This window comes from Littorina saxatilis, linkage group LG3 (assembly GCF_037325665.1).
Source record: "Littorina saxatilis isolate snail1 linkage group LG3, US_GU_Lsax_2.0, whole genome shotgun sequence".
Taxonomy (NCBI): Eukaryota; Metazoa; Mollusca; class Gastropoda; order Littorinimorpha; family Littorinidae; genus Littorina; species Littorina saxatilis.
In genome coordinates, this window is record NC_090247.1 from 32044349 (window position 1) to 32060492 (window position 16144).

At 44.8% G+C, this 16144-nt stretch overlaps 1 protein-coding gene across 1 annotated transcript in view; it reads right to left on the reverse strand.

The window, feature by feature from the left end:
• The window catches only part of LOC138962155 (synaptotagmin-10-like), a 78297-nt gene extending 63106 nt beyond the window's left edge, over positions 1-15191 (reverse strand). The window contains exon 1 of the mRNA XM_070333880.1: positions 13977-15191. Coding sequence (XP_070189981.1) covers positions 13977-14001 — 25 coding nt within the window. The 5' untranslated portion in view covers positions 14002-15191. The remainder of the gene's footprint in view (positions 1-13976) is intronic.
• Between the last annotated feature and the right edge of the window lie 953 nt (positions 15192-16144).

Sequence of the window (16144 nt, forward strand, 5' to 3'; positions counted from 1 at the left end):
CAAGATTGTGCGATCAATCAAAATTGGGTGATTAACATAGAACTGTACCAAATAACTTGAAATAGAATTACAGTCATTATGGAGGTTAAATAAAAGGGTATTTTTAAATATTGCGTTTAAGATAAAAAGTCAGAGTTGTTTTGCCACCAGTGTATTTTCTTGTCTACATACGCTTCATCTTTTCTTGGGATGGTTTGCTGTAAATTTTGAAGGCGAATGCGTGCAGAGGGAGCGAGACATAGACAGACAGAAAGATCACAGACAGACAGACATACTCACAGACAGACACACAAAGACTGAGACAGAGAGGAAGACAGAATGACTGTGACGGACGCAGAAATGGAGAGAGAGAGAGAGAGAGAGAGAGAGAGAGAGAGAGAGAGAGAGAGAGAGAGAGAGAGAGAGAGAGAGAGAGAGAAAGAGAGAGAGAAAGAGAGAGAGAGAGAAAGAGAGAGAGAAAGAGAAAGAGAGACAGAGAGTGGTGGAGAGAGAGAGAGAGAGAGAGAGAGAGAGAGAGAGCACCAGAGAGAGAAAGAGAGAGAGAGAGCACCAGAGAGAGAGCACCAGAGAGAGAGAGAGAGAGAGAGAGAGAGAGAGAGAGAGAGAGAGAGATTGATTGATTGATTGATTAAACTTTATTACAGAAGGATGGAGATTTTAGGCGTTGCCTAGTCTTACAATCTGTCCTTGCTAACTAACATGAATACAAAACAGACATGAAAACATTATAAGAGCAAAAGAGGTTGACGGCAAAAAAAACAAAAAACAAAAAACAACCGTACATATGATAATAAATGGCATTTAAAGGCAAAGAAAAAGTTATAGTATTTGATACTATTAAATACAATAACAGCAATAGAAATATGAAATAATGGTAAGGATGATGATGTCATAACGATAATAACAATAAAAAATATAAAAAAAATATAAAAAAAATAATTAAAAAAAAATAAAAATAAAAAAAATAAAAATAAAAAAATAAAAAATAAAAAAAAATCCCGAGCACTAGAAACATATGGTCCAAATGAAACAACAACGGCGAGCAAGCAAAATAACAAACAGTAAGTCATTTGTATTTTACAAAAAATACCGACAACATAGCAAAAGGAAGAAAAGAACTACAACAAAGGATATACCAACACAACAGTATCAACAGAAACAGTAACCCTGAAAAGAGACTGCTATAAGATAACCGGTATGAATGATAACATTAGGACGGTTTAATACATCGGAGTAAACCCATTTTGAATCACCACTAGGTTACGATAACGGTGGAATGCTCCACTTGGAATCAGATTTGAAACAAATGTCTGTGTATTTGCTTTTTAAAGGCTTTGACTGATGGAATATATTTTAATGCTGTTGGAAGTGAATTCCACACTGATGACCCTGAAAATGCAAGACTAGACTTGTACAAATCTAGTCGGGGGCGAGGTGGAATTAATTTACTAGAACCATACCTGTTGGTTGCTTTTTGAAACAGCGACAGAATGTACTCTGGGACTTCCTTGTTCATAACTCTAAACATGAATAATGATTTATTCAGTTTAAGCTGCTGGTTCAACGGAAGGAGGCCGAGCAGTTTCAGTTTTTCGTCAGTAGTGACCGATGAGTTAGGTATCATAAGTTTAGCTGCACGACGATGGAGAGAATTCAGTTTGATCATGTGAACATCACTGCAGTTGTCCCATAACGTAGAAGCATAACTTAAATGCGAAAGAATGTGTGCATGGTAAAATAATTTAAGAACTGAAGTGTCGACATAATATCGTAGCTGCGAGAATAAGAACATGTTTCTCGACAGCGTTTTGTTTATATTGTTTAAATGACATTTCCAGTTTAGCTCAGAATCTATTGTGACTCCTAGAACCCGATGTTCACGGACTTGCTCAATCGGTGATGATCCAAGGTTAAGCTTTAGAACAAGTGGGGCCAGCTGATGTTTCTGTCTAGAAGTGATTACCATACCAGAGAGAGAGAGAGAGAGAGAGAGAAAGAGAGACGCATCTTGAAGCGGATGGGGAAAGGGGGGTGGGTTGAGAGGGGAGGGGGGGGATAGAAATGTGAGGACAAAAAGACAGCAGAGTAGAGGGTTTGTCTCAACTCCCATCCCGCGGGAAGTGTCCTAAAACAGCGCGACGTCTGCACCGCATCGATTGGTTAAACGTTGGAACCCCCGGCTCTCATGGTGTCGCCACATCTATTACTTCAGCGACAACAAAATATCGTCATTGTTTGTTGGTTATTGTGCCTATATTAGCTGCCCGCGCTCGTGTATGTGTGTGTGTGGGGGGGGGGTGGGGGAAGTTGGGGTGTTTGTGTGTGTGTGTGTGTGTGTGTGTGTGTGTGTGTGTGTGTGTGTGTGTGTGTCTGTGTCTGTGTGTTACAGAGAGAGGGAGGGGAAAAATAGAGAGAGGTAGAGGGTTAGAGATCGGGAGGACATGTAGGCAGGGAAAGGGAGGGGGCGATTTGAATCAGATAGATGATGATCATGATGATCATGGTTATGATGATGATGATGATGATGATGATGATGACGACGACGACGATGATGATGATGATGATGATGATGATGATGATGATGATGATGATGATGATGATGATGACGATGATGATGACGACGACGACGAGGACGACGACGATGATAATGATAGTGATGATGATAAATATAGAACGTTTAATAAAATACAAATCATTCACTTGTATACATTGGTTAGTACCGCTAGGCAGACAGAAAGCGAACGATCGATAAACAGATCACTGACAGAGATAAACACCATCAGAATGTGCCCTTCGCTGGAACCGTGATAACGAATTGACATCAAACAATTCCAGACATTTCACCGCCACTAGCACCGATGATGTGCGAACAAGAGAGCCTCGCGGGAGTTATAATCTTACTGGCCAGCCATACAAAATGCCCCTTCATTTTTGTAGCTTCTGGCCCAAAAGGCCTACCATATGGAATGTCAATATACTCACTTTACAAGGGTAACGCCCAGTGGGCCTGCCATATCGAGCGTTACCATGACTCTAGCGACATTCTGTGTTTGTGTGTGTGTGTGTGTGTGTGTGTGTGTGTGTGTGTGTGTGTGTGTGTGTATGTGTGTGTGTGTGTGTGTGTACTCAACCACAGAAAAGCAAGGCAGGAGACACAAATACAACAGGCACACATTAACACCGATAGACAGACATACAGTAACACACACACACACACGCACACATGGCACACACTCTCTCTCTCTCTCTCTCTCTCTCTCTCTCTCTCACACACACACACACACACTAACATACACACACACCACATACACACACACACACATACACACACACACACACACACACACACACACACACACACTAACATACGGGTGCGTCTCAGAAACTGAACCTTTTGTGTGTACCATAATCAAATTAGCCCACAGTTGAAACATACTGAATTTTAAATCATGATATTGACATTTTTGAAAAGTAAAATGAATAAAGAAATAATACAAACAAAACTGAGTATTTTGCATGATTATTATGAAGGTTGTTTTGCGAAAAAAAAATGATTGGATGCGTGAAAAATGGAGGTGTGATCTGTGACATGAACCATCAACTAGTTTTGCACCTCACTACAAGAATCGTTTAGAATGTCCAATGACTGCTATTCTAGTTATGTGTGTTTGGTTTAAGTGTACTTGACAGTTGAAATGTTATTTTGTCCACAGAATTGTTTTTTTTAAACGAAATTAATCGCTTGAAAGTTTGCCATCACTTTCGTAACATAGTTTTCCACACGCGTGCAACAGCAACAAGTCCTAAATTTGAACTTTAGAATTTGCATATTCATCTTCAACACGATCTTGACATGAAAGGGCATAGAAAATCGCTAAGCTAAATGTTATTTAAGTATTATTTTCTCAAAATTGCATCTGCAAACTAAGTTGAAAGTTGCGCAATATGACATGCTTCTTCAAAATTCAGTTACGATGGTGAACGGTTTTGCAAAGAATGTTCAGAGTTTTGAAGAAAGATTAGAACTATTTTGCGCGTAGTAACTTCCTTAGAGGTGCGCAGTTACAGAGAGAAATAGTTCAGCTTCCAGCAGCGAAGAAAGATTTCGAGCATGTTTCCGAAGTCTGTGATTTTGTTACGAAAGTGATCAACACCCAAGGTTCTTGAGAAAAGGTGAGTTTTTGCTGCTATGATATTCTATGAAGTGAAAAATTAGGCTAAACATTTGTTAATAATAGCTTTCCGTTGAGCATGTCATCCAATGGAGTGACGGCTGTGCAGCCCAATATAAATCAAAAGGCCCATTCAGCGATATCTCCCATGCCATACAGGACTTCGGCTGCACATGGAAGCGCAACTTCTTTGGATCGCGCCACGGGAAAGGTGCATCTGATGGAGAAAGTGCCGTCGTAAAGCACGGCGCTGCGAATGCTGTGAAGTCAGGAGCGGCCAACATCGACAACGCCAAGGATCTCTTTGACTTTTGCTTCACAAGCAGGCTCAACAAGCAGCCTGGAGATGGAGAGTGCGACGGCCACTCCTTTCGGTCGTTATTTTGGGTGCCACAGACCGACATCCAGAGGGACAGAGGTCGAGTGGTCAAGACACTCAAAGGCACCCGATCTCTGCACAGCATCAGGTGCGGGGAGCCAAATGTGCTCTGCACACGACTGCTGTCATGCTTTTGTGCTGCGTGCCAGTCTGGGGTGGGCGTTTGCGCGAATGTTCGTGAGGCAGGAAATTGGGACAGACAAGCCCTCCGACCTGAACTTCCCCAAATTCACCCCCCCCCCCCCAATTGCTCAACAACCAGCCGCTCCTCGAGTGCCACCCCTTGCTCAAGCACCAATCCACGCTGCTCCTCCCCCCGCTCAAGCACCGATCCCTGCCGCACCTCAAGATCTAGCCCCGGCTGCACCCCAGAATCCAGCCCCGGCTGCAGCTCTCGCTTGTCATCAAGTGACGCCCCCTGCTGCACCTCTTTTGAAATAAATTAATTAACTGCAAGTGGCAACTGTTCTATATGTAACCAATGCCTTTGGTTTATTGTCTTAACAATTGAATTAACCACTTTTGAACATTTGCAATCTTCATGTCAAACCTTATAATACATGTCTGTGTCACGATCGGGTGACATAGACCAAGAAAGTGTCACTCAGTGGAGTGCCTGTTCTTGGTCGAGTATGATAGAAAGCGCCTGTACGTGATATTGGGCTACAGCAGAGGTTGCTGACAGTGCTCAATGAACACGGAGGGTTTGCTGCGCACGAGTTTTACAGTGGAGGTTTCTGCTGTCATAGGGCTGACGGTTTTTCGCTGACAGCGCGCACGGGATTTTCAGGGATTGAGTTTCTCGTGTCTTTTTTTCTGCTTGGGGAGGCAGAATCGTGTATAGCTGGACTGGTTTTGTGACAAGGTCAGTCACGTGTTATTGGCTAGGTTGTCTGAGAGAGGCACAAGGACGGCGCACTTGACACCCAGCGGCAGAAGGGGAAGGATCTAATACACAGTTTCTAGAGTATGATGGTTTTTCACCGAGTATTATATTCGGCACTCTAAGGGAACTTCCACCAATTATTTCTTCTCTCTGCCACGTATTTTGCTGAGGACAAGTCGTCAATTTTCCTTCGTCGGCGATGGCTTTCGCATAAGGATTCGACAAGGGGTTCTGGATGTTGTTGTCACTGTTGACGAACAGAGGCTGTTCCAGGGAGGAAGCGGATTTTGCTTCCATGAGAGTACAATCATAGGCTTTTGAGGTAATAAATCATTATTTAACGCTGTTGATGAGTCTGTGTTGTGGAATGAAATACTCTCTGTTGTTCTTTCCAGGTTAGCGCATAATTTACTCTCTGTGACGCTAAAATACTAATCTGTATATGGTTTTTGCAGATAGGGAGAGAAGGACGGAAAATGACTGTTTTGTTGTTGTAAAAAGTCCGTTTTGTGCAGGCCCACGTGCTCGATGAGATATTTAAAGATGACATGTTTTAAGGTGGTGGGTGAGGGGTAGCTGACATGTTTAGTGCACCGATGCTTTCTGTTTGCAGCCTTCGTTTCGTTTCGTTTCGTTACGTTCCTGTAACATCTGCACGGCTGACTTTGGCGGGACCTGTTGAAGCTACGCTAACCAGCGGACCGGCTAACCAGCGGACCGGCTAACCAGCGAACCGGCTAACCAGCGAACCGACTAACCAGCAAACCGGCTAACCAGCAACCCGGCTAACCAGCATACCGGCTAACCAGCATACAGAAAGAAAGCTAAGTGCACCATGTCGTACGCACCCCGTTGACCACCGTTGTCTTTTTCGTATCTGTGATTTCATTGGAGTAGTGACAACGTGGGGTGTGTGACACCTGCACGAACTAGAGCTTTTCGAACAGAACATTCGCATTTAACTATATTTACACGGGTTCAGCGTGTTACTATAATTTTCTATATACTACTGGCATTTTGTCAGTGAACACTGGTTTTTTTACGTGTTGAGAACGTAAAAGGAACATATTTTGAGTGAAGGCTCGAGGGAGGTGGAGAGTTTATACATAAACAGGCGTCTGAAACTTATACTTTTGTTGACTCTATTTAATTGTATGCCTGCGAGAGTGGATCGTGGTGTGGTTAGTTAATTAGTAGTAATTAACCGGTTCATAATCACCTTAAGTGATATATTGAAACGTGACACATGGGGGCCAAGCCGGGATTTACTCAGTTAATTTCCAACTGATAAAGACCCACCAATTAAGGATAACTAAGAGCAGATAATCTCGTCAGTGCTCGACTTATTTTTCTGCTTGGTGCTACCCTTTTTTGTATAGTTTTGATCATATACCACACCTTAAGCGATTCACATCTTGCAGGAAATGTAAATTGTAATTTGTGAGTTATTGTATGCGCTAACTGTGATTACTTCCCTTTCCTTTGTTTGTGAATCTTTGTTGTTGTACGTTCAGAGTTTTCCGTTGCAGAGAGCTGAGCGGGGTTAGCGGATTTGTTATTCGTTTTACTCAGTTTTCTCTACATTGTTGTTTCGCATTTTTGTAACAGGTTACATTTCTACCGTCTTGTTTTACTTGGATTTTTCTCCATATTTTGACTTTGTTGGAATTTTGGGGGGGAAGGGTCCGAGGACTTCTGTCCTAACCAAGGCTGTGGGAGACACTCTGTTTCACCGCAAAAAGCAGCCGATAAAGTAGGTCACGGCTGTGGGAAACACTTTGTTTCACCGCAAAAAGCAGCCGATAAAGTAGGCTACGCGATTTGTTCTACACCGTTTGGATTTTTCTTCTGCATTTTCCGGTTGCTGGATTTTTGTATCCACCGCTTTCATCACCGCGTGTTCTAGCTATAGCTGCGTTAGACTTACTTTTGTGATAAAGCTTTGCTAAACTAACCATGGCTACAGGGGGATCTCCTACGAAGAGATTAACTTTTGAGACTCCTGGTAGCGAGGAACAGACAGAGCGTGACGCACGCGTTAGAGCGCGTAGTTTGCTTAAGCGCAAGGAGTTAGAACGTAAGGAAGACATAGAGCGACAGACGAGAAAAGAAGAGCTTGACAGACAAGAACGACAGGCCGAACGTGACAGACAGGACAAGAAAGAGAAAGAAGAACGAGACAGACAGGAAAAGAAAGACGAACGTGACAGACAAGAACGGAAAGAGAAAGATGAACGAGACAGACAAGAAAGGGAACGACAGGCCGAACGACAGGCCGAACTTGACAGACAAGAAAGAGAGCGAGACAGACAGGAAAAGAAAGACGAACGTGACAGACTAGACCGGAAGGAACAGGCGGATCGCGATCACCAGCTAGAGCTAGCTAGGCTACAGGCCGAGAAGGGTACGCTTACTCAGGCTAGCGCGCCGACGTTTGTTGCCGACCGTACGAGACTGCCGACGTTCGACGATGACAAGGACGAGCTCGACGACTTTTTACGCCGGTTTGAGCGCATTGCATCTGACCAGAAGTGGGAAGAGGCCACGTGGGCTAGCCGCCTTAGCACCTGCTTAAAAGGACGCGCATTGCAGCTCTACAACGCTTTGGATGACGACGAGGCGAGAGACTATCAGGCACTAAAGAAGGCGTTACTCCAGCGCTTCAACCTGACTGCGGAAGCCTACAGACGACGTCTGCGTAACAGCAAGAGACTGAGCGGCGAGCTGAGCCATCAGTTTGTGGCACGCCTTAATCTCTACCTGCGGCGCTGGGTGGAGATGGCCGAAAAGGACTGGACCGTCAACGACCTTGCCGACCTCATTGTCATGGAGCAACTGATGTCCAGCCTGCGACCTGAGGTGGTGACCTTTGTGCAGGAACACCAGCCAAAGACTACTCAGGAGGCAGCCGACTGGATCAGAGTACACGAGGACGCCCAGGCGATCTCCGGCAAATCTTCAGGCTCACGGCCGGGAAAATCGGGAAATTCGGGTTCTTCAGGACCCAAGGACGGGAAGGACGATCAGGGACACAAAGGATCAGGTTCCAGAACTGACATCCAGTGTTACTACTGCAACAAGCGGGGCCACGTGAAGAAGGACTGCCACAAGAGACAGGCTGACCAGAAGGGCGTACACTTTGTTGGCAGCGAGGAGTTAAGGGACGTCACGAGCTCATGCACCATTCCACAACTCTGCGTTCCGTGCTCCAGGAAACATTTCCAGCCCCACTGCAACGTCTACGTTAACGGAGTGAAGGGCGAAGGTCTGCGGGACACAGGGGCAGACATGATAGTGGTTCGGGCGAGTCTAGTTCCAGCTATGGCCTACACAGGAGACAGCATCAGGGTGAGAATGGCCGAGGCATCTCACGCTTACGACTTGAACACGGCAGTGATCAAGGTCGTAACACCGTTGTTCACGGGGACCATTGTGGCCGTCGTCATGGACGATCCTCCATGCGACCTGCTCATTGGAAACCGGGTTCAGTTTGTGGACGGCGTCACCAGGGAGGTTCCCGTTTATCGGTCTCCCGACGTCATTTCAGTGCTCACGCGGGCACAGGCGGAGCGAGAGGACAAACCTCTCAAACCCCTACCTGCTGCACGAGCTGCCCTGGGGAACGTGACCCCCGCGCTTCTCGCGAAGGCTCAGGCATCTGATCCGACATTAGCAACTCCTCGGGAGCACGCGAAGTCGGGGAAGGTGAAGCTGAGCGGGAAGCATGGGAGGTCAAGGTTCCTCAGGGACAAGAAGTTGCTCTACCGGGAGTTCAGCAACCAAGAAGGTACATTCAAACAGGTTGTCGTGCCTCGCGAGTTTCGCGAGGGTGTCATGGCAACGGCACACGACTCGATTCTGGGAGGTCATCTTGGTACCAAGAAGACCACGGATCGTGTCTGGCGCCACTTTTACTGGCCAGGCATCTGCACGGATGTCCGACGTTTCTGTGCGTCCTGCGATAAGTGCCAGAAGGTGGTTGCCAAAGGAAGGGTGAGGAAGGTCCCCTTAGAGAAGATGCCGCTCATCGACGAACCCTTTCGTCGGGTGGCAGTGGACATCATCGGGCCCATCTTGCCTGCGTCTGAGGACGGAAACAGATACATTTTGACCATGGTGGACTACGCTACTCGATACCCAGAGGCGATCCCTCTGAAATCGATTGAAGCCACGCGAGTAGCTGAGGCTCTGGTTACTATGTGGTCCCGGCTGGGAATTCCATCAGAGGTACTCACCGACAGAGGCACGCAGTTCACGGGAGGAGTGATGGCGGAGGCAGCACGACTGCTATCACTGGAGCAGCACTTCACCACTCCTTACCATGCTCAGTGCAACGGACTGGTGGAAAGGTTCAATGGCACCTTGAAGACCATGCTGAGGAAACTAGCTCAGGAGAAACCACGCACGTGGGACAGGTACATCCCAGCATTGCTTTTTGCATACCGCGAGGTTCCTCAGGAGAGCTTGGGCTTTTCCCCATTTGAGTTGTTGTACGGCAGACAGGTACGCGGTCCCATGGCTATCCTGCGTCAGGCTTGGACGGACGAAGAAGCTGACGAGGAGGTGCAGACGACAGCGACCTACATAGTAGAACTCAGGAACAGGATTGAAGAGACCTGCAAACTGGCTCAAGAGAACCTGGGAAGAGCAGCACAGCGTTATGCGCGAGGATTCGACCGCAAGGCACGGCCGCGCAGCTTCAAGATTGGAGAACGGGTGTTGCTACTTCTACCTGTCAAACACAACAAGCTACAACTGCAGTGGCAAGGACCTTTTGAGGTGACAGCGAAGGTGGGCCAGAACGACTACAGGATCGTCATGCACGGGAAAGCACGCCTGTACCACGCCAACCTGCTGCGCGCCTACATAGAGAGGACTGCCTACGGGGAGAAGAACAAAGACCAGAAGAACAAAGACAAGAAGACAGAGAAGGTTGCAGTCATCAGGGGTGAAACGAGGGGTTGCTCGTTCTTGAGGACGACCTTTCTGTCTGGAAACAGACCATCAACCTCTGCAATATCTTCAGGTTGCAAGGTTGGCAAACGCCAGACTTATGCGCTGGGCGTTGATTCTCCAACCGTACCAATTCACGGTACGCGTCATTCCGGGCGCCAACAATGTTGGAGCTGACTTTCTCTCTCGGGCTGTAGAGGAGAACATGACTGTGAGCGAAACCGAGGTTTCGTCTTGAAGAGGGGAGGTGTGTCACGATCGGGTGACATAGACCAAGAAAGTGTCACTCAGTGGAGTGCCTGTTCTTGGTCGAGTATGATAGAAAGCGCCTGTACGTGATATTGGGCTACAGCAGAGGTTGCTGACAGTGCTCAATGAACACGGAGGGTTTGCTGCGCACGAGTTTTACAGTGGAGGTTTCTGCTGTCATAGGGCTGACGGTTTTTCGCTGACAGCGCGCACGGGATTTTCAGGGATTGAGTTTCTCGTGTCTTTTTTTCTGCTTGGGGAGGCAGAATTGTGTATAGCTGGACTGGTTTTGTGACAAGGTCAGTCACGTGTTATTGGCTAGGTTGTCTGAGAGAGGCACAAGGACGGCGCACTTGACACCCAGCGGCAGAAGGGGAAGGATCTAATACACAGTTTCTAGAGTATGATGGTTTTTCACCGAGTATTATATTCGGCACTCTAAGGGAACTTCCACCAATTATTTCTTCTCTCTGCCACGTATTTTGCTGAGGACAAGTCGTCAATTTTCCTTCGTGCGATGGCTTTCGCATAAGGATTCGACAAGGGGTTCTGGACGTTGTTGTCACTGTTGACGAACAGAGGCTGTTCCAGGGAGGAAGCGGATTTTGCTTCCATGAGAGTACAATCATAGGCTTTTGAGGTAATAAATCATTATTTAACGCTGTTGATGAGTCTGTGTTGTGGAATGAAATACTCTCTGTTGTTCTTTCCAGGTTAGCGCATAATTTACTCTCTGTGACGCTAAAATACTAATCTGTATATGGTTTTTGCAGATAGGGAGAGAAGGACGGAAAATGACTGTTTTGTTGTTGTAAAAAGTCCGTTTTGTGCAGGCCCACGTGCTCGATGAGATATTTAAAGATGACATGTTTTAAGGTGGTGGGTGAGGGGTAGCTGACATGTTTAGTGCACCGATGCTTTCTGTTTGCAGCCTTCGTTTCGTTTCGTTTCGTTACGTTCCTGTAACATCTGCACGGCTGACTTTGGCGGGACCTGTTGAAGCTACGCTAACCAGCGAACCGGCTAACCAGCGAACCGGCTAACCAGCGAACCGACTAACCAGCATACCGGCTAAGCAGCAGACCGGCTAACCTGCATACCGGCTAACCAGCATACCGGCTAACCAGCATACAGAAAGAAAGCTAAGTGCACCATGTCGTACGCACCCCGTTGACCACCGTTGTCTTTTTCGTATCTGTGATTTCATTGGAGTAGTGACAACGTGGGGTGTGTGACACCTGCACGAACTAGAGCTTTTCGAACAGAACATTCGCATTTAACTATATTTACACGGGTTCAGCGTGTTACTATAATTTTCTATATACTACTGGCATTTTGTCAGTGAACACTGGTTTTTTTACGTGTTGAGAACGTAAAAGGAACATATTTTGAGTGAAGGCTCGAGGGAGGTGGAGAGTTTATACATAAACAGGCGTCTGAAACTTATACTTTTGTTGACTCTATTTAATTGTATGCCTGCGAGAGTGGATCGTGGTGTGGTTAGTTAATTAGTAGTAATTAACCGGTTCATAATCACCTTAAGTGATATATTGAAACGTGACAGTCTGGTTGTTCGTTTCCGAGTTACGTCGGTGATGAACTTTTCATTCATTTTTCTCTTTTTTTGGGCAAAGTTTGATTGATTTTGTCCAGCTTTTTTTCTTTCTGTTCATGTTTTAGTGTTTGGCATTTTACCTAAGAAGAATCTGGTTGCAAAATCAGCTTCATTTAGTAAAGTTTGTGGGAAAAAGCATTTACCGTTTCTTTGTTACAAAAGTGATGTTTCCATGTTACATCGGTGACCATTTTGCATTCTTTTGGGATAACTTTCTAACATTTTGTCTTAGAGCAACAAATCTTTGTATATATGCTATTGTGAAGGTTATTTGTCAATAAGACTGAATGAATGCCATGTATCAACATGTTCTGATCAGGATATTATTAATTGATTTTCATTTTTGACTCACATGCGAAGCAAAAGTGAGTCTATGTACTCACCCGAGTCGTCCGTCCGTCCGTCCGGCCGTCCGTCCGGCCGTCCGGAAAACTTTAACGTTGGATTTTCTTGGACACTATTAAGTCTATCAACACCTGATGTGGCCTGATGGTGTATGGTTACAAGATCTCAAAAAACATGTGCGGCAACTTGACCTCACTTCAAGTTCAAGGTCACAGGGGCCGTAATTGTTGTCTTAAAAACGACCATTTTTCACATTTTCGCATTTTCTCTGAAGTTTTTGAGATTTAATACCTCACCTATATATGATATATAGGGCAAAGAAAGCCCCATCTTTTGATACCAGTTTGGTTTACCTTGCTTCAAGGTCAAGGTCACAGGAGCTCTTCAAAGTTGGATTGTATACATATTTTGAAGTGACCTTGACCCTGAACTATGGAAGATAACTGTTTCAAACTTAAAAATTATGTGGGGCACATGTTATGCTTTCATCATGAGACACATTTGGTCACATATGATCAAGGTCAAGGTCACTTTGACCCTTATGAAATGTGACCAAAATAAGGTAGTGAACCACTAAAAGTGACCATATCTCATGGTAGAAAGAGCCAATAAGCACCATTGTACTTCCTATGTCTTGAATTAACAGCTTTGTGTTGCATGACCTTGGATGACCTTGACCTTGGGTCAAGGTCACATGTATTTTGGTAGGAAAAATGTGTAAAGCAGTTCTTAGTGTATGATGTCATTGCTAGGGTCAAGGTCATGTAAAGGTCAAGGTCAAGCATGTGAGTCGTATGGGCTTTGCCCTTCTTGTTATTTTGAAATTTTGACGAATGCATGGAACTTTGAAAAAACCATTATTTTGTTGTTTGCATGTAGTCATTTCATATTGAACTCTATAATGGCTTGTGATTCAACAATAATAACTGAATAAAAGTCGTTTTCAGCCTTATAAATGCAGTTTTTTTGTCTTTTATTGTTTCCATGTTACACGGGTGATTTTGCACACATGGTCCAAATAATGCTCAATATATGGCAAACTAAAGGCAATGTTATATTTTTTCTTGTTTAAACTGAAAAGGTACACCCTGAGAAGTGTGTAAATAGTATTATCAACGTTTTCTGGGAAGATTTTACTTTTGGTGATAATGTCACAAACAGAGGACGAGATTCTGAGACGCACCCATATACCACACACACACATACATACCACACACACACACGCACACACATACAACACACACACACACACACTAACATACACACACCACATACACACATCACACACACACACACACACACACACACACACACACACACACACACACACACAGAGACAGAGAAATCACAGACAGACAGAGATTAGAACACGCTTACCGCCAATGTTGTGAATAACAGCCATATTCGATAAACGCGCCTTTTCTGATGATCGAGAACGAGTTTCCCTCACAAACACAAAAGCCACGTTATGAAACCCGAACGCTTGTCCTGAATCCCAGTGCAAATGTCAACAACTCTATCCCTTGTTCCCAAGGAAAACACAATCATGAAGGCAGAACTCCGTAACTATTATCACAATATTTTGCAAACGTCGACCGTGTGTCAGTTTTTGTAATTCGACTCAGTTTCACAGCTTCTTCAAATTATGCAGCACAGAAAAATATGTCTGCGTTAAAATCCCACAAATCAGTTTTTTCTCAGATTTGCGGTTAGTTCGCAGAATTAATATCTCTTTGCTTGACGAAGAAAAATATTCACCGAAAACGTCGGTGGCTTTGTTCGTGTAACACAATACAGACTCAGCACTTGACAATGCACACACGTAAAAACGGATCAACCAGATGCGATCAGACTGACGTCACAGTGTATTCATCAACTCGGAACAGAAGTGAAGCAACGATCGTTTTATCAATTCAGGAGAAAAATCAGTTCACAATTCAACGAATCACAACAGAATGAAGTCAAGTAGATATTCATCAAATCAAAACAGAAGTCAAGAAGCAATTCATCAAATCAGTAGAATAAATGTCAAGTCACGCTTCATCAAATCAGAAAAGAAATTGTTCGTCGATGACAGCACAAGCCAAACGCTTGCAATGCTGCGGTTTTTGTTTAAATTCTACTAATTATGGAAGACAGTGTTTTGAAGAAGATAAAACACATAAGATCCTGTCCTTTCAGTCAACACAGGATAAAAATCCTGGGTCGTTAACACTTGGCGGATAATCTCTGAGTGTTACTGTCAATTTGTACAGTGTGGTGTTCAGGACACTTGTGCAAACACACCGTTGCCTCGATAACCCTTATACCGATAACGTGTTGGGAGATAATTTCAAAAGCCAACGCAATCCCCTTTTTTAAAGCCGTTGTAAAGTTCTTTCGTTCCTTTCTAAAACACACACACACACACACACAATATGTTTGGCAATGTGTTTCTACAGACGACTTCCAGTTATAAAGGAGTTCGGCGCTGAAGAGATTTGGCGGTATTTTCCAATGACTCACCGACAACAACACACACTTTGCTAAACTATTAACACAGTCAATTCAACGTTACACCTCACAAAGAAGCAGACTTTTTGCTTACTAACTTTGTTTCTATTATTTATTCATTTTATTTTATTTTTTATTTTAGTTAAACACAGTTTCGTAAGCTATTCACACAGTAAATTCAACGTTACACTAAACAAAGAAGCAGACGTCGTTTCTGGACTTTAAGTTGTTTGTTAAAACAATCATTCATTTCCTGTTGCACAATCGTTTCCAGTGGGTTTCTTTTTATTTGACGAGAGTAGTTTTTTGTTCAAACACTGAAGAACAAAGACATCGAAGTTGTGCCAATTGAGGTCATGAAGTTGGTGGAGGGGATATTCGTTTGATAAATCACAGTTAAAACGGCCGCTGAAAGTCTAATTTTCTCTGAGGCTTTCTTGTCAAAATGAAGAAACGTGTAAGCCCATCCCTTTCAGTTCTCTGTCAACACACTAACGTGACCATTTCACGAAGCTACGCCACCGCAAATCCAAAGTATATTGCGTAATTGGGCTGGCCCGAAAAAAGTTCGTGAAAAGTAAGAAGGAACAATCCCCCACTCAAGAAAATGAAAAATCTACACTAAGTGGGCGTTTTGCGCGTCTGGAAGGCTGATACGCCTGTGAATCGTTTGGTCCCAGTCGGCGAAGGGAAGGAAAAGTCTACACAAGCAAAAACGGAACGCACACACATCAGTGAACACCCCCACAATCTACAGACAAGCAGTGTCTAGCTAAACTGCAGGCCAGATTCTGCGAGCGAAGCAAGTCCGACTTGCCAGCTTTGCCTTTATACGGCCTCCCTGTCACACAGAAAAGCAGATGACACTGTCACAGTGGATCGATTGGCCTCGTGCGGCACGTGCGCGTTTGGAAAAATGAACGTACGCTATGAACAGCTAGGATGAGACTAGAGTCGGCGTGTGTGTTGGGGGGGGGGGTTGAGAGTGTGTGTGTGTGTGTGTGCGTGTGTGTGTGTGTGTGCGTCCGTGCGTGCGTGCATGCGTGCGTGCG